Raw genomic sequence first — 19,790 nt, forward strand, 5'->3', positions numbered from 1 at the left:
GTTGCTACTGGTGCCGCCCTCAGAGCATGAAAAATGCCAAAGTGTATCCTCAGAAGTGCATAGTGTTCCCTGGTATAGGGATCAACTGCCTCCCTATTTGGGTGGTACCTAAGAATGTGTTCCATGGTTAACCATTCCATAGCAAAAGGGTCATGCCTAGCCCTGGTAGGTGGATATGTCAAACCATTTCTGGTGGTCTACCGTCTGCAAAGCTAACTCGGGACACCTATAGGGTGTATACTGTATTTGGTCTAGATTCCTTCCAATAGATAGGGTTTCAAACCTGACCCCTAGGTGTCTTCATATATATAAAAAGGGGTTCCACTGGAAATCCTCCAGGCACAGTCACTGCCACTGTAGAATTGGTGTTAACATCTCTAACACCCCCTTCATGTAACTATCTGGTGTGAAGGCATCATGAAGAACAACACAGAAAACATATTCCAAATACAAAACAACCAAGTTTATTAACTTAAATGTCAGGATGGAAAAAGGCCTAATTTTCCCTTTGCTAAGGTGTGATTTCCCTACCTAAATAAAATTAAGGAAGGTCTGAGTCAGAGAGTTCAATTTAGGAATCTGTCTGTGTCTAAAACCTGTGTTTGGCCTTGCAACTATAACTAAACAATGTGTATGGATGTCTACAACCAAAAGCAAACAGTGTTAAACACAAAGTCCCAAGCTTCTTTCAGCTCGCAGCTTCCTTTCAGCTTTTGTATTTTTCCCACAGTTTAAGAATGTCACTGTATATTGGGCTGTAGTGTCGTTGGTTTGCCTGTTCGTGTCACGTCTTATTATATTTCAGCACACAGTGGTTAGTTTTATAATTACATTTGTTTCAATTTATGATGATTTGTACGGATTTAATCTTTCTTTCTTCCTTTGGATTTCACCTGTTTAATTCTGTTTAGTAGCAAAGCTTCAGTTCTGTAACAGCAAAGTCTTCAATTCGGTGTTCAATACTTCATCATCTGGCTTAGGGTTCCATTTCTCCTAATGTGGAGTTCAATAATTGTTCGTTTCACTTTAAATACATAATTCAATGTGCGGATACCTTCAAAAATGTGTTTCTCCTCACACATGACCACTACGATGCACGATATTCCCTTTTTTTTCTTTAATGGTAGATAAATATAACTGTTTGTTTTACTTTAATTGGATAGTTCGGGGGTGCAGAGACTTTTGAGAACGTGTTCCTTGCTAGACGCAACTACTCTGTTACACAGTCTTCCTCTTTCTTGTATACTTAACAAATATAGATGTTTGTTCCACTTTAATTAAGCTATTCACTGTTGGCAGACCTTTGAAAAAGTACTTCCTACCGCATGCGACCACTCTGATACAATGTATTTCATAAAATGCTTAAGTTTACACACACGCAGCGGGTTTCTCAAGCACCAGAAACACACTGATCGCTTAGTGTTAGGGAGAATTCTCTGTATAGGCTAATTTCCCAAACCTAGTGAGTCTCCCAGCAGCTTTGCTGGATTTTTGGGGTTTATTTTTTCTCCCACTCTTAGGCATGATTTGAGAATGTCCTTTGACTTTGTAATGTGTTTTATGGGATATGGGGTCTTTTACTCCATAGGGCTTCATGTGTTTTTGGGATGTGTGTTACACAGCACCCTCAGTGCAGTAGCACAGGGGTGTCATAGTGACCCCCAAACATAGACTCCATACCCTGGGACATGACGACTGTCTCCCAGGGCATGTAAAGTCACCATTGACTTTACTAGTCTTAAATTGTGAACAGAACCAGTACAAACCATCATATTGTGGAAGTACTGGTCGGGGCATATCGATTGCCACTGGGTCAGAATATTTCCTGTGGGATTTTCCCATTCATTTTAAACGCACCACTTTTTTGGTGCAATGTTAAAGATACCGCTGGGTTATTTATTTAATATTTATTCTCCGGTTGGGTCTTTTTGCCAGGACTTGGTTTTAAAATGGCGTTTGTGTTCGCCACTGTAACTCCAACCCAAGTCGAGCCCTTTGTTCCACTTTTGGCAGGCTTCTGCACAGAAGCCTCCAAAGGTGGTGCCACTCTGTCTGGGTCTACAGGATGTGTGGGGGGGGGGAATAGGCACCCTGGACTGAGTTGGCTCGGCAACTCAAGTCGCACTCTTGTGTGATTGGCCCAGTGGTGAGCCGCCCGGCTCACCACTTAGTATGTTTGAGTGACAGCTAGGACTGATGAATGGGGGTTTTCTGCATAAAAGCAGGGCTTTGGGGACTGGAACTTCAGAAGTCGCCACAGGACCTAAAGAATCCGAAGAGGGAGAAGCTGAGCCGACCTGCAACGACGACACCACCGGTGGAGCCCTGCTGAACCACCTCACCACTTCCCGACGATAGAGAAGATCTTCATCCTGGAGAGTCCTCTTCCTTTGAGCTGGTGGGGTTAACCAGTTCGCCCTCTATTCGCCTTCCTGGATCGTCTCGCGGTCTAATCGCCCGTGCCAAGTACCCTGGCGGCCGGATAGCCACGCTTCACCACTACCACGAATAAAAGGGTAGTACATTTTAACCGAGAAACTCTGCGGCTGGTTTCTTGCCTGGCAGTGCAACGACCTCCAGCTTTCCTCCACTTAGAGATTTTCTCTTCCCCTGGACGGAGCACTGACTTGCACCCGCTGCCAGGAACAACTGGCCCCGCTGGAGCTTTCTCACCATTTCAGGTACTGTGTCCCGCCTGGTCTCCCTTGCAACAGACTGTTCAAGGTGTCCCGTAAATCCTTGACTCTCTATCCTGGGGTGACCTGGGACCTGTTAACTAACTTTTCTGAACTGATCCAACTCCTTTGAACTATCTGCAAAGACTTTTAAAGTGTACTTCAACTGTGTGATCTTGGGCATATTCCGCCTTGCTCTCTCCAGGAGTGGGCCTGGCCTATGGACTTTCTTGCTTTACAGTAGACTCTGCCTTTCTTCTTTCTTGACTTGCTGTGGTTCTTTTAAAAGTGTTGGTATCGTGTGTTTTTCCTATTTCTGCCTTTTCCCTCCCTTTTTAAATAATTATTGGAGTGCCATCTTGGTTAAGCGCTCACCCCTGTATTGATAATAAGTGGTGTTCTTTTCCTAAGACTTGTCGAATAATTAATCAGGGAGGTGTATATATTTCTAGTGACTTTGTTTGAACTTGCTTGACATATTAGTGCCGGTGTATTTTTACAAGTGTGTTTTTAAATAAATAATTATATACTTTTATACCCAAGCTCTGGTCAGTGTTTGCTTGTGCTACTGTATCTCTGTACCTATTGTGTATACTCTATATACTGCCTGACTCTTCTTGAGAGAAGTCTGACTGCTCAGCCACAGCTACCAGGTAAATCTGGGTGGTACAGACTGCTATCAATTGGGTTTACTGCCAACACATGTAGTCTTAAACTTTTTGCAGTGGCACTAACACTTAGGATGTTTGTGATGCAGCGCAGATCACACAGCCTTCTTCCTCTAGAATCGGTGGCTCCAGTTTCTGCCCCTCAGACACTCCTGGTGTGGTCCTCCACCACAGCGGAATGAGCACTTTGAATAGAAAGGAACAGGGCAGTCTTCCAGCACGGCTCTATTCACCTTTCTCCGTCTGCTTCAGGGAGTCCACTCCCACACCATGCTGAATGGTCCTCTGCTGCCCGCACCAGCCTGCTGGTCCTTCTCTGGCTGGTACCCCTTGCCACTGTGTCGGGTTTCCATTTATACACCTGCTGCCCCCCGACCGACTGCATGTGTGAATGATTATTCAGCCCTGCCTGACTTTCACTACTGTTAGCAGGCATCTTTGTCTTCACAATAGTAGAGTGGTAAAAGAGCATAGTTTTCATTACTCCTAGTTGCCTCTTCTTCGTCACAGTACTGTCAAGTGTCAATTGTAGAGAAATTAGGGGAGCTGGCTTGCAATAGCCTATAAAGGATTGGTAAGGGTTGGCTGTCACTAGGGGAAGGGGGATACCATGTTTCGCCCAAGGGCACCCCTCTCCCCAAAGATCCTCCATCCAGGTGATCCTCCCTCGCTTCTCCGCCCTCCAGGGTCGGGATCCAATAGCGATGGCCTTTCCCTGGCCCTGGCCACCTGCGCAGAGGATCCAGGGGGTCTAGACGTGAGTTATACCATCATGTTTCTCACACTGGTTACTGCTTGGTAATCTACAGCTACAGGGACATCAATATGTTGGTTAGCCATTCCAGTATCTCTTAACTTGAAATCTATTGTAAGATTGTCTGCTTAAAATACACGTTGCTCTTCACTAGAGTGTTTTTAATATCTGTTTGTAAAGCTTTGTATCGCCAGGCATGTAGCAACCCACTTAGCCCCTCTTCAGTAGCTGTAGGATGGTTTAAGCTGTGTAGCCCACCCAGGGACGACAAATGACGTGAATCTTAACACCTCTACCATGCAGAGCATTTCCTCCTCCCAAAGGGGAGTTTCCTAGACCCCCCCCTTTCCCCAGTAGGAGCTGTGCTAGGATTAGAGGTGGAGAAAACCATATACCTGTCACTGTGCATCAGAAGAGAGAGTGGCCAACAAACCCCTGCAGTAGGTAGCCACTTTCTCATCCACACAGGACTGATTTACTAATGTCTTGTACCTGGTCCAAACGGACTTCCCAATTCGGTGATAAGAGGTGCACCGTGTATTCTGGGATAATCGCCTGTCCTCCCTATATACTAAAGTTTGTGAGGAAGGGCGGATTCCTAGCTCCTGGTGTAGGTCTCTTCTAGCGCCTATATATAAAAGTGGAGAAAGATCTAAGCCACTGGCAATGCTGGAAAACAGGCAACATTTTTGCCTCATTGCTGTTGGACAGGCTGGAAGCTTGGGTTGCCTCAAATAACATTCTTGGCAACTTCCAAATGGGCTTCAGAGCGGGCTCGGGCACCGCCCACTGCATATGGCTACTGGACACTCTGATATAAACTGCAAATACGGCGGGGCAACCCATCTTGCATCTGGCCATGATTATGAATGATTTCAAAGCCGCCTTTGATACATTAAATGGCAACAGACTTTGGTGTAAGATGGAAGCCCAGGGCTGGCCCAGTGATTTATTGGCAGTGATACGTGGCCTGCATGAAAACACCTCTGTGCAGGTGACATTGGACAGCAATGGAGCGATGACCTCGCCCGTAGAAACTGGCCGCGGTCTGAAACAAGGCTGCACTCTCACTGCTCTGTTGTTCAATATTTACATTGCAGACATGGCGAGTAAGATGGCCCGGGCTAAAACTTGCCCTCCAATAATATTGGGGGGTAAGGTTGATAGCCAGATGATTTAGTCCTCTTTGACTATGCCTTTTTGGGACTAGAAAGAGCCCTGCAGGTTTTAAATAATTTTGCTTGCGATCATGATTCATGTGTAGTGCTTCATTTCAGCAAGGCTAAGGTAATGCACTTTTCTTATAGGTGGCTGACGGCCCCTAGCATGTTTATTGAAGGACACCTCATTAAGCATGTGCATTCCTTTAAATCCTGGGTCTGGACATCACCTATAATGGTAGCTACCAAAATATAATTGACTCCAAAGAACGGAAGGCTATGGCTTTGACAAATATGATATGCAGGTGTTTCGAGGCTGCTTCTGGGTACAGCTACTGGGCGAATTTGGCCCTGTATAAAAAAGAAATTCTCCTCAATATTACATGGATTGGAATCTATAAGTATGGTCGATTTTGGTTGGCTGAACATCATTGAGGGCAAAAATTGGCGGAAAGTTTTGGGCATAGGGCCCAGTGTGCCCATTGAACCTAAACACTTGGAACTGGGCCTGATATTATCTACCATGGCCCTTAAAAGAAAGGCCCTGTTATATCTGAAATCCAGGAAGGATCCTATTTTCCCCTTGTTGCAACTGTTGGGAAGGCAACCAGGTCCACCTTACAACCAAAATATGGCTAAAGTGGTAGCAAAAACACTTGAGACAAATGGGTGGCATCCTAATTGGGAGGACAGTCCTGCTAAACTCAAATATAAAATGACTCGTAAATTAGATGAATGGGACTTGATGTCAAATTTTACACACTTATCTAGTGTCAAGACCTACCGCTTTGTGGAACAGTTGGTGTATGAATATAGGGCCCCGCAGGGTTATCTGATTATCTGCCCAGGTTTCTGCTACTCTAACGTATGAATAAACTGCCAGTTCTGGTGGCAATTGGCCCCGAACTGGGCATTCCAAAAGTAGACCGAACCTGCCGCTTTTGTGGGCTGGCTGGTAAAATGGAGACAGCTCAACATGTCCTCACTGAATGTCGTGAATATGGAGATGTATATACTATAAACGTAATGAAATCTATTAAAAATGTCATGTATTTTATTGATTGTCCACTGCTCAAACCTTCTACTAACCCTTTCCTTCTCAAAACATGCATGCTAGAGAGTATGCCAACATACAGTACTTCAAATAGATCCCCTCACTTAATAAATATGCTCAAATTCCTCTGACTTGATTCTCAATAATGTACACTCGATGCTCTCACACTCTCCCGTATAGTGCAATTCTTTTTCTTATGAGAAATAAGTAATACAGAAACACTACTTTTATTGGTAACGCACATAACACACTCAGATTGCAAAAAGTTATAAATGAATATGCAGCTATCATTGGCATTGCCTCTATTTGTTTTGTTTTGTTTTATTCATATTTATATAGCGCACAACAGCCAGAGGACATCGGAGGACATCGTGGCACTTGTTACAGTACAAAGCTTAGTTACTTAGTTACATGGTCATTAGCAATATATACACAGGTTACAATATAGTTATATTACATTTTGTGTTATATTACAATATACATGGCAGAAGTGGAGGAGGCAGTCCTCCACTTGCTAGTTGAGGAGAGTGGCCTTGAGGTTGTTGCGGAAGACGGAGATGGAAGTTTCAGCTCTAAAGGTGGCAGGGAGTGAGTTCCAGAGTTTTGGTGCAATATAGGAGAAGCCTAGACCACCTGCTGTGGCTCTTTATGCGTGTTATGTGTAGCTGGTTGGTGTACTGAGCTCTGGTGGGGCGAGTGGATGTGGTCCTTGATATTGCTTCAGATAGGTATGCTGGAGCGGTTTTGTTGATACACCTGTGAGTGATGGTGATGGTGAGGATGTTCAGAGTAATACGGTCTTTGACCTGGAGCCACCGGGCTTCACGTCTAGCGTGGGATATATGGTCTCTTCTAGGGATGCTCATGGCGGCTCTGAGGGCATTGTTTTGTGTGGTTTGCAGTCTGTGAATGTTTTTGGCGGAGGTGCCAGCTAGAAGGGCGTTGCAATAATCGAGTTTGGCTCTTATAGTTGCTCTAGCTAGGGCCAAGCGGTTAGGGGTGGATAGGTAGGGTTTAATGGCATTGATAGGTTTGGTGCTGAACTCTGATGCAGAGGCTATGGTGCTGACTTGTTTGGTCATCGATAAATTTAAATCAATGTGAACACCTAGAGTCTTGACGGAGGATGATACGGAGATGGTTGAGTTCTCTATGTTGAAGTTGTTGTATTGGGGGCTTAGTTTAGATAATGTGTTGACTGGCCCAGGATGAGAATTTCAGTCTTCTCCCCGTTAAGACAGAGGCCATTGATTGCCATACAAGCTTGGATAGCGGCATAGATGTTGTGAAGTGCCGTGGCGTCTTGGTGATAGAGTCCAGATAGGAGTAAAAGTACTTGAGTGTCGTCTGCATAGTTTGTATATGCAACACCCATGGAGTCAAGTAGGTCGAAGAGGGGTTTTGTGAAGAGGTTATAGAGGGTGGGGGCTGTACAAGATCCTTGGGGGACACCGCAGTTTATAGTGGTAGGATCTGCGTTAGCTGTGTCGGAGTAGACCTTCATGGCTCTTCCTTCAAGGAAGGAAGTGATCCAGGATGCTGCTTGATTAGAGAAATGGGCTGCATGGGTGAGGTGGGTGGTGAGTGTTTGGTGATCTACCAGGTCAAAAGCAGCTGATAGATCTATATAGAGCTATATTTACACAAGACCAGTTAACCATCTCAGAAGCATAATAGCTACTTTAAAGGCAACTGACTACCTCATACATTCTCGGTAGACAACCTCATGAAATGAACTGTCTTTCCAATACCTCTCTTCTTTCCCAATGTGATATTACAAATCGGCAAAACAGGCCCTCATACTCACTACCGTCTTCCAAAGGTAGGGAGAAGAGAGCTGGGGACTGGATGCCTGGAGCCTGGATGAAGGCTTGTGGTCTGTCCAATCCTAGTAAAATCCCAAAAATATCAAATCCAATTGGGAAAAACACCCATACAAATCACCATAGTATCTTAGCAAAAAGCAGCAAAAAGAATAGAAATGCCCTAAAAGGTGTAGTGTCAATTATAATTGACCATGATGCAAGCACCAGCCAATTATGAATGAAATATGTCCATGAGTGTTGAGCTGAATGCCATATGCAGGAACACTTCCCTATGCAGCCAAGTGCAAAATAGTAGTTCTTCTGAAAAATCAAAAAGAGAAGCCTTTTGTGTCTCTTGAGCCTAAACAAGCAAGTTCAGATGCTTCAAAATCCAAGTAGAAAAATGAAGGGATGATCCCCTGTCCTCTTTCCATAGGCTTGCTGTCATGATCTCTGCTTCCAAAAGATCAGGACTTGCCCGACTCCCTTGGAAGCAGACCCATAACCCCGGTTCCGAGTGCCAGCCAGTCCCAATTGGGACCTTTTGGACCTTGTCCTGGCGCCAGTGGCACCAGGCTCATAAAGATGCCCAGTCCTAGCGCTGGAAGCGCCGGGCTCATAATGCTTGGGTGGACTTACCTGCAGCAGACCATGCTGCTTACTTACCTGCCAGTTGAACCCCTGATCCTCTTCTGTTTGGGACTACTTTTCCTGTTGGGTGGGGCAGGAGCCACTCCCTAGGTTCAGAACACTGGAACTCTTCTGGAAAGCAGGAACTCTTTTTTTAGGCGTAGCTCTGGAAGGAGACACCTAAGCACTACAGGAGGCTATTTAAACCACACCCGATGGATGAATCTTGCTTTGCGTTATTCTGCATTCTCTGCAGCAGAACTCTCATCGTGTCTTCTGCTTCTGATCCTGGGCCTAAGGGAACAAAGGCTTACCATCCTGGAATCCAGTCTTCAGCAGCACCTGTAAAGACAAAGAAAGAACAGGTTAGCACTACGGTCTTCAGTGGCAGCGCATCTCTTACCTGGTCCATCGGCTGTCACCAACGCCTCGCGCTGCATTCCGTCATCTGAAAGACAAAGGCTTACCTACTCTTCGCATGCTCCGGAGGTCTTCGCACTGCATTCCGGCATCTGAAAGACAAAAGCTTACCAGCTCTTCGCACGCTCCGGAGGCCTTCGGCGCTGCATCCTGCATCTGAAAGACAAAAGAAGGTGCGTTTAAAGACATTGGGCAACTTTATTACTCACGTGCCATTACTCCTTCCCACGCCGAATCCAGTGGGTATTCCAGCACCCTTCAGCTTCTCTAAAGCTCTGAACTTGTACCTGCAAGATAAAAGGGACAGTTAGTGCGCATCGTGAAGCAGGCTACAAGCGCTTACTTACGTGCTTCCAGGCGCTTCTATTCCTCACGCGGGTTCGATCCTCAACTCTCATCAGCCCGCCATCCGCCATCGCCGGAACCCTGCAAAACAAGAGATATCATTACAAAAGACTTTTAAGACATTTGAAGTGCCCAGAACTTATCGTTCGTGCAGTTAACGACGGACAGCAGTCCTCTGAGGTCAAGAGGCCTGCACCCTTATCCAGTGAAGAAACTGGTTACGGCACCCTGCCCCGAGGCAGATGGAGAGCTCGGCGTTCACTTACCTAAGGTGAGGGTGTTAACCTTTGGGGTTCTACAGGAGAAGAGAAAGGGAAGAGGAGAGAGGCACCCAATAACCCCAGTTCATTAATCCCATATTTTCTATCTGCAGACATCTTACTCTTCGAGTCAGACATACAGTGCACAGAGGTCCAGCCCAAAGAGCCAACCGTGTGTTACACATCACCTTTGAAGACACGGCATTCACCCAGTCAAGAACGGCGCCTCTGCGGGAATCAGGTGAGCGTTACACTTTCATGGAGAGAGTGGTTCCAGCCTGCTCCCGGGTCCTTCAGCTCTCCCCTCCTGCCTGCAGCCGTGCCTAGTCCAGGATCACAAACAGCTCTGACTGCCCCCACCAGAGGCCAGCCCATTATAGCATCAGAGCGGTTGTTTACCCAAGGCTAGAGGCCGACTCCTCCTTAATGGTACCATGCCAAAGCATGAAGCTGAATTATCTCTAACCCTTTCAGTCAACAGTGCCCCTCACGTCCAGCCTAGCCTAGAAGCCTTGTCTTTTAGGAATTTGTTATTTCTAAAGGATACATTCAGAAGTATTTACTAAAACAAATTAGTACCCAGAGAGGGACAATCAGATCGTTTCAAATAATCTGATTGGACCTCGCCGGGTTGTTACCCTTCAGGGAAAGACTCCCCTATTGTGCTCTGTTGGGAGTGCAAGTCCCACAGAGTTCCTTTCTTTTTTCCCTCTGGCCACCATGGAAAGGGAAAAGGTACTAAGTGTAGTCCCTTCTCCCGTTCGATGGTGGCCATTTTGTCTGTTTACTTTTTTCCGTTTTTTAATGGCCACCATGGAAAGGGAGAAGGGGACTAAGTGTAGTCCCTTCTGCTCCATCCCTGGCGTATATAGATTTGTTTTTGTCTTGAGCTGGGAAACGGTTTCAACGCTGTTCCACAACTCGAGAAAAAATTCTATTAGTACCCTGGTAAGACTCGCCGGGGTACTAATAGCGATAGAATCCTTGGGGGCAGTTTTACCCGTCTAGCTATCACCCCGGAGGCATTCCCATACTGGTAATGCCCCCCTCCTCAGGTTCTATTGCTTAAAGGAATAATTGGAACACATCCCAGACCATTGGAGTGTAGCCCAGTAGTAATGCTATTCTAGTGTACCTGTTGGTTCCACAACAACTGATTAGGCTGGTTCAAAGCCCAGACATTCAAATTGAACATAAATGTTCATAACTGGTGATTGCTCTTTGCATGAATTCATTTCAATGCATTTTAGTCTATACATGTCATCATGCCTAAAGAATACACAGCTTGAGTTATCGCTCAACCCTAAGCATGGCTAAAGTACATAACATATCAATGGTAAGCGTCTGCACCGTTCAAACAGCCAGTAGTTGTCCAATCAGGGACAACTACTGGTTTCACATTTGCCCTACAATGAGACCTTCTTGCACCAAGTATGTTTACTAGGACTAGACAGTCCCCGCTTCCTGGGATGCCACATACCACACACTATCTTTCCCAGGCAAGTGTATGACCTTTTTAAGGGATTCCCTGACCTGGCAAGGCTTGTTTAGTAGCCATACGTGATAAATTTGTACACCAAGAATAATGCAAAAACTGTATAAATTGAACTGCTTCCACCATCTTGTCTTTAGGCACATATAAAAGTAACCAAAATCGTAAGTGTAAAAAGCTAGGGTGATACAAAAGTATCCGAAGAATTAAAAAGGGAAACGCAGTTTCCTGGTACTGATAGTCTGAAGGACTGGTCAGTTTTCCCTTATAAATTAGCAAAGGTCAAGAGAAGTGAAGCTGAAGGCTTTACTTTCCTTCAAAAAGTCACGGCAGGATCAAACTGAACAAAAAGAATGGGGTTCCACAGGCTTCTATGGAGGGATAGTTGCAAAAAGAAAATATTTCCTAACATCCATCATAACTTTTGTGCACCCTTTTCTAAAGGAAGAAGAAAAAGAAAAATTGCAGCCCCCTCTATGCTGCTTCCATTTCTTCCAGGCCCATCAACCCAGCATACAAAACCAGTAGATACTGGTTCCAGATGGTCCTCTTTCAAGGGATGCTAATGTTTTGATGCTAAAGTAAGGGTCACCTCAGCCCCATGCTGTTTCTTAAACCTACATCACTCAACTGAGAGCCTCTGTTCAAAGTAGTGTTGAGAAGGTTCTTTGTTGCCATGGCATTAAAACAATTATTTCTGCAATTGTTTATCCTGATGCCTACTGTGACATCAATAAAATAAGCACAGGAATGCAATACCTTTAAATACTGATTGCTTCCCGGAGCAATGAGCATTATATTATGCAGAAATTAATTGAAACACTTAGCTCTTTTGCAGTCTATACTGAGAGGGGGTCCATCAGGGCTTTTCTAGACGGTTTTGTAATGCCAAAAAACGGTAATTTGAACCCTCCTTACGCTGTTCTCACAATGTCTATCATTTTCAGCTGTGGTGGAAACTGACTGCTGTCACAAAGGAGAATGAGCGCTAACCACAGCGAGTGAAGTTAAAATGCATTGATAGAAATTATTGTGCTCTTGTGACAAGTGAAGTCTACAATGTTTGTTTTATATCTGTGTAAAAGTACATCTTTGCTTTCCTTGTGTATTAAATTGAATATTTTGTTTATTTTTTTTTTCTAGGTGATCACTGGCTCTTTACAGGCCCTGCTGTGGATGTTAAAGTTTCCCCTGCCCTCCATTGAGAGCAACACCGAGCATTTGACCAGGCAGCTTTTTGTTCTACTGAAGGAATATGCCAAGGCAGGAGCGGCCAAGGGGCAGAATTTCCACCTTGTAGTCAACTGTTTCAAAGTAAGTTCTTGGTTTATTTCTTTTTTTAATCCTCTTTTGCTTAAGTTTGGGAGTTCCCTCTATTTTCTGCCCTTTCTTACGGATGCACTGACAATTTTCCTCCAATGAGGTCCATCCAGATCTCATTACGCATGTGTGTGGCATTTAAGGGGCACCTCTAGCCCCCAAAGGTGGGAGTTACCACAAAAATGCTGTTTACTCTCCGCGGTAGTCTCCTGACTCAGCGGGTTGAACTTCTCCATTTTGTCTGTTTCCGCTATTTCTGCTTTCCCTTTCTACACTGCTAATCACTAATTGTTGGGTCGAAATTTCATCTTGTCTGTAATTCTCCCCACTAGGGGAGTACCCCAGCATTTTTTACTGGGCCATTCGATTTTTGTCTGGCTCTCCTGAATCAGTGGGAACCCTTTTCCTGTGAGTCTGAGAACCGTTTTTGGTTCCTTTTGATGGAGTCTGCTTTCCTCCATCATTTTATGGCATCTGTAGTTTCCTACTGAAGCATGCAGCACCTTCTGTGCAGTGTTGCGTTGGTTTTCCTTTATTTTCCTGTGATAACATACTGTTACCAGGATACAGGCATATATTGTATCCTACCTATGCTTTTATTTTGTGAGATCAGCACACATGTGGAGTGCTGAAGTAACACGTATCACTTTTCTCACTTCTCCTGTAACTTTCTAGTTACAGTGACAAGTCCATCTGAGTGACTGGTGGCATTGGGTGATTTTCTACAGATTTTGTGAAACTTACATTGCAGCCTCTATTTGCAGCTGCAGTAAGGGACGCGTGGCACACCATTGACCTAAAATGGTGCCGGTCTTCTTTTTTCGCCAACTCACAATGGATTATCCTTTCCTGAGCATTCTTCTGCCAATATGGGTGGGGGGGGGGGGAGTCCTGCTCATTCCTTTGTCTTTGCCTGGCTCCTATTGGGAAGCCCACCTGAAGGCACCACTGTGTCTGGGAGAACAGAAAACTGGGAGGTCACTGAAACTCCTTAGGCCTTTGTCCTCCAGTGTGTCTGCTTGGATCCTGTTGTGTCTGGGTGCCTGGCTGTCCCCTTCGGACAGCTATCGCCCAAAGTTTGAACGTAGCGATTGGCTGGGTTCCTGCATATAAGGCGTGGGTCTTGATGCAGAATCTAGAACCAACCACTGGAAGATCCATTGTGAAGAAGAAGAAAGAAGGATGACGCCTGCAACTACCTCCAGCAACCGCCAGAGCCGACTGAGTGACCGCTGCAGCTCCACCCCTTTCTTCTGCGCGACAGAAAGATCCAAACTGGACGACTTCCTGCCTTGGACTGTTGGGCATAACTCGAGGCCAACTACAGTTTGAGCCATCCACGATGAACTGTGACCTTCCAGGACTGCTATCTCTGAATACCCTGGGATCTCTGGCATTGCTGTGGTACATCGTCTCGTCAAGCGCAGTTCCAGCTGCAAACTTGCAGGCATCTGTCTGAGCCTACAGAAAACTCCATCCCGATTGTAGATGTCCCTTCAGCTGAGTTGTGGCCCGAGAGAATGAAGATGGTCTGCCAGGTGACAACCGTTGCTGCTACAAAGCCTGTTTGGAGCCTCCACAACCAAGTGCTGTGAAGATCATCTACTGTGCATCACTGTGACTGGGCAGGACCGCCTGCTCCTGCCAAAAGTTCATTTTTCAGCCATCAAGGCCAGAATCCTGAACCAGAGCTGCTGCTGCCTCACCTTGGAGACCAGCTGGTGACATCACTGTTCTTCCCTGAAGAAGGTACTGTATCACTCCCGGGTACTTACCTGGGCAGTTGTGTTGTTGTTCGCTCCTCCTGAGCTTGTTGAGTCACGTTGGGGTGGACGACCCAACTGTGTTCTCCCATGCCTTAGGACATTTTGTCCCAGAGGCAGAAATCCTTCAGGTGGCCTACCTAGCCCCCCTGAATCCTTTGAATCCTATTCCATTACTTACTTGCTACGAAAATGCATCTTCTGTGAACTTATAACTTTGACAGCATCTGCCTTCCTCTGCTCTTCTGACCACAGGTCACTGGTACCCCAGTGTCCCCATCTGACCTTTGGTACACTCATTCCCCAGATAGGGTTGGACTTGTAAATTGTAGGCCTCCACAAAGTTATTAACCTAGCAGTATTGCTATTAAGTAAATGTTGGTTGATGAATGATTTGCTAACCTGAAGCTACAAGGTCTACTATTGAACTCAGTATTGCAACAGCAAAGGGAGTGTACCAGGGGATCTGCAAAACCTAGAAGGATTCCTGGCAGGGGAGTGTACCAGGTGATCTGCAGAACCAAGAAGGATTCCTGGCAGGGGAGTGTACCAGGTGATCTGCAGAACCAAGAAGGATTCCTTGCAGGGCAGTATACCAGGGGATCTGCAGAACCTAGAAGGATTCCTGGCAGGGGAGTTTACCAGGGGATCTGCAGAACCTAGAAGGATTCCTGGCATGGCATTGTACCAGGGGATCTGGAGAACCTATAAAGATTCCTGGCAGCGGAATGTACCAAGGGACCTGCAGAAGCTAGGATTCCTGGCAGGGGAGTGTACCAGGGAACCGGCAGAACCTAGAAGGATTCCTGGCAGGGGAGTGTACCAGGGAACCTGCAGAACCTAGAAGGATTCCTGGCAGGGGAATGTAACAGGGGACCTGCAGAACCTAGAAGGATTCCGGGCAGGGCAGTATAACAGGAGATCTCCAGAACCAGAAGGATTCCTGGCATGGGAGTCTACCACGGGATCTGCAGAATCTAGAAGAATTCCTGGCAGGGGAGTATACCAGGGGATCTGCAGACCCTAGGATTCCTGGCAGGTCGGTATACCGGGGGACCTGCAGAACCTAGAAGGATTCCGGGCAGGGGAGTGTACCAAGTGGACCCGCAGAACCTAGGATTCCTGGCAGGGGTGTACCAGGGGATCTGCAGAACCTAGAAGTATTCCTGGCAGCGGAGTGTCTCCCATGCCCCCCACTGATGATTGCATCAAGGACAAAACCTGGTGCAATAACATAGAACTCTGCTCCTCTACCTCTAATTCCTGATAGGACAGTATACCAAGGGATCTGCAGAACCTAGAAGGATTCATGGCAGGAGAGTGTACCAGAGGGATCTGCAGAACCTAGAAGGATTCCTGGCAGGGGAGTGTACCATGTTCACCCTTCCATGCACTTCTCCCCCTTCTCCCTCTACCCTGCACTTGCACGTTCTCAATGTCACTGGGCCTAGTAAGATCGTTGTTTTTGTTCTCCCCTGTTCCCTTTCCCTGCCTGTTCGCGCTCTGAAACACTTGTGTATGAGCGCAATAGAAATAAAATATCAATCAATCTAACTAGCACTTTCGAATAAAATAGCCCTCCCGCAAACCAAAATAGAATCCAAAAAAGCTAATCCCGCCACCAAAGACCATACAAACCACACACTCAGCTCACACCATACTAACTGCCCCCTCTTCCACTTCTCACCACTTTTGTACTGTCTCTGGTGTATGGTTTTGCTAAGCCCTTAGTTGGACTTCAGAAAAACTGTCCTAACAAACTTTATGAACTGATAAAGAGTGACCATCTGGAAAGATCATCTGTTAAAAAGATAAGCTCGGAAAGCATGAAGCAGGATAAGGGAGTCATTCTCCTGCCCTTTTGTTTTGTTGAATTAGTGATAGGGTCAGATAGGTAGCGTTTGGACGGTGGACATATTCTTTTGGACATTGATAAAGACGATTGACTACTTTAGTAGTTATTCCTTTAGGCAGGGAATCCCCATAGCTATAGGGATAGCTATGCCTTTACATTTATTATCTAATAAAACATGGAGTAACTATGCCCTTAAAGAGTCTGCATCCTTCTTCTGATCCTCCACAGTACTTACCTGAACTTTACTTGAACTTTTATCTAACTTGGATAACCCTTTAATAATCACAGCCACTGGCACTGCCAATGTCTATATAAAGTTACCCAAAGGAGTATATGCTTTGCAACTTGTGACCTTTGGGAACAAGGCCCCAAACCATACGAGTTTTGGGCTTTACAAGATTGTGGGAGCTTGTTTGTGTTGATGCTAAAGAGTTCTCTTTTTATGCATCTGACTACTCACATGTGTTGCACTGGTCACCTAGAATGTTTATGTGCTTAGTGTGTAAACTAAAGGCCTTATAAATAATTGTATTTGTGTATACTTGCCGCCTAACTGGAATTACTGGTGTTCATCTGTGTGGGCGCATTGTAGCCCAAGGCCACTCTCGCACCCTCCCTGACATAAGGCCTTTCCGCTCTGCATCCTCACCTTGATTGGGTCTAGCTAACCTCTGCATCTCCCTGTTCACCTTAACATGGTGGCCTCCAAAAAGAAATCTCGCTAACACACATAGACTGGCACATTGGTGGAAAGGGCTTTCCGGACCCGAGTCGGGAGGAAGAAGGTAAAAATACAAAAAGACCAAAGGACAGGGGAAAAGAAAATTTCATGGAACATGCATTTTGGAGTGTATGGTACTCTTTATGGCATAATGCGCTAAAATACAAAGGTGCACGACTACACATTCAAAAACATAGATAAATATCCACTGCCACCAGCCCATCTTGGACATGTTGCAATTGTAACCACAAATTACATTCCTACAGCCATCCTGGGCTGGAGCCCTCCCCACCTCGTGGCACTATTCAGAAGGTATGTGTGCACATCCGTGCATCCTTGGTATCCCGGGTGCATCCGAGCACCAGCATTCGAAGTAGGCACAAATGCCTCTTTACTTCGTTTCTCTTTCCCTATTGATGTGCTGCTGACCGTATCTTGAAGTCTACGGCATTAGCCATTTGAAGATGGCCGCCATGACGCCCACGACGAGCACCTGAGCCTGCTCCCCTGCTGAACAGCTGATTGGCCACAAGCCAATCTTAGCCCCGCACCCTAAACCGGAGGCGGAAGCCGAGTGCTCCTTTCAAAGGGCCGTGACTTCAAAGGGCTTGTCTGCGTCTGCTCGATCATTCGTACAGCCATCCTGGGCTGGGCAGGAGCCCCCCCCCCACCTCGTGGCACTATTCAGAAGGTATGTGTTCACATCCATGCAGCCTTGGTATCCCGGGTGCATCCGAGCACCAGCATTCGAAGTAGGCACCAATGCCTCTTTACTTCGTTTCTCTTTCCCTATTGATGTGCTGCTGACCGTATCTTGAAGTCTACGGCATAAGCCATTTGAAGATGGCCGCCATGATGCCCATGACGAGCACCTGAGCCTACTCCCCTGCCGAACAGCTGATTGGCCGCATGCCAATCTTAGCCCCGCACCCTAAACCAGAGGCGGAAGCCGGGCGCTCCTTTCGAAAGGGCCGCGACTTCAAAGGGCCTGTCTGCGTCTGTCCGCGGCCGTATGCGGCGTCGGCCAGACCCCCTGCCCGACCTTGTTCACGAAGTTATGTAAGTTCACTTCTTTATGTTTCCGGCTCACTGCCCTGATTTATTACCCATCCTGAACCCCTCACCTGATCTACACGCCGCAACAAAGCCGCTAAGCTTACTGTTACTATCGGCTGAGAAAGCTTACTCTGGCCCGCACAATTGTGTTACTAGAGTCACGGTGAACCGTCATTGACTTAAACCCTGCATTCATTGAATACCATAGAGTGCATCTGAATGTGATGGCTACATAGACAAACTATTGGTACGTACTATCTAGTGCAATGTGATATGCAGATGACCACTCACATGCTAATGTACTGTAAATGTACCCTCTTGCCATATCTGCACCGCCACATGTTCGGCATTAATATAATCACATAGGGTCTTGCTTACTATGATACCACTGTACTCTTAACGGACCAGTCCATAACTGCCTGGTCTCTACTTGCGCCCACCTAGCCTAGAAATGCAGAGTTACGAAGTATCACCAGATTACATTCCCATAGCCGTACCATTTTGCCCACAGTTGCATATGCTTGTGTCAACCATACTATAGGCCAAACTTGTGTCAACCATACTATAGGCCAAACTGATAGTTCTAAATCTAATGTCCCCACTGTATGCACTCCAGTCGCCGATAGGACTGTCATAGTTAGTTATACTCGGCTTCCTGCATCTCAGTCACTGCTGAGACCGTCAAACCTAGTTGATCACTGATGTATGCATTTTAGTCGCTGATAGGGCTGTCAAATCTAGGTATCCCCGGGTGTATGCATTTTAGTCGCTGATAGGACTGTCAAATCTAGGTATCCCCGGGTGTATGCATTTTAATCGCTGATAGGACTGTCAAATCTAGGTATCCCCGGGTGTATGCATTTTAGTCGCTGATAGGACTGTCAAATCTAGGTATCCCCGGGTGTATGCATTTTAATCGCTGATAGGACTGTCAAATCTAGGTATCCCCGGGTGTATGCATTTTAGTCGCTGATAGGTTAGGCATACTCTGCTGTTTGCATCCTAGTCTTTGCTGGCTTTACCAAATTTAGATGCCCTCTTCTACCTGTTTCCCAATATGTACACTTCTAAAACCTGCCTAATATATATAATATGTACCCTACTCTGGACTCTTCTAACCATCACCATAACAATGGCCCACACCAATTCCACACCCTGCAACTTGCAAGAGAGAAACAGTCGACTCAGAGCGAGACTGCCATGCCTTTATCACCTCAAAATAAAAGAACTAAACCACTAGGCTCGACTTCAACCCCAACTGCACTCGACCCTAACCTTCTTGCTTTAGTGGCAGAAAGATGCCATAAAACACAAATTGACCCCTTCTATAACCAGAAGAGGCCTAACGCCCCCAATCCTAGACTAACCCAAGATAAAACCACAACGTCCACCTTATCAGGAGCCCTCATCAATGCGAGGTCCCTTATAGCACACAGCACTGAGATTGCCGACACACTTGCTATGGACAACTTAGATCTCCTCGCAATCACTGAGACCTGGCTCCATGATGCCGCAGGTCCTGCACTCATGATTGCCGTACCTGACAATTACAATATACTAAGAGTCAATCGCCCCAACTCCAGGGGAGGTGGCCTGGCCATCATTGTCAAAACTAAACTAGATGCAAGACTTACTCCTCACCCAGAAATAACATCTTGCGAATTTCTCTCGGCCAAAATACCTATCTCTAATAACAGCACACTAACTGTCCTTCTGGTGTATAGACCACCAGGACCACTAGGCAACTTTGAGGAAGACTTATCCAGCCTCCTTACTAATAACATCAAAGACTCTACCCAGCACCTTTTATTA

General features: G+C 46.1%; 1 protein-coding gene across 1 annotated transcript in view; it reads left to right on the forward strand.

Moving 5' to 3' along the window:
* Positions 1-19,790, forward strand: part of UTP20 (UTP20 small subunit processome component) — a 1,390,303-nt gene that overhangs the window by 1,140,816 nt on the left and 229,697 nt on the right. The window contains exon 49 of the mRNA XM_069629877.1: positions 12,407-12,577. Within this exon, the coding sequence (XP_069485978.1) occupies positions 12,407-12,577 (171 nt within the window). The remainder of the gene's footprint in view (positions 1-12,406; positions 12,578-19,790) is intronic.

This window comes from Ambystoma mexicanum, chromosome 12, assembly GCF_040938575.1.
Source record: "Ambystoma mexicanum isolate Mex_15411 chromosome 12, UKY_AmexF1_1, whole genome shotgun sequence".
NCBI classification, from domain to species: domain Eukaryota; kingdom Metazoa; phylum Chordata; class Amphibia; order Caudata; family Ambystomatidae; genus Ambystoma; species Ambystoma mexicanum.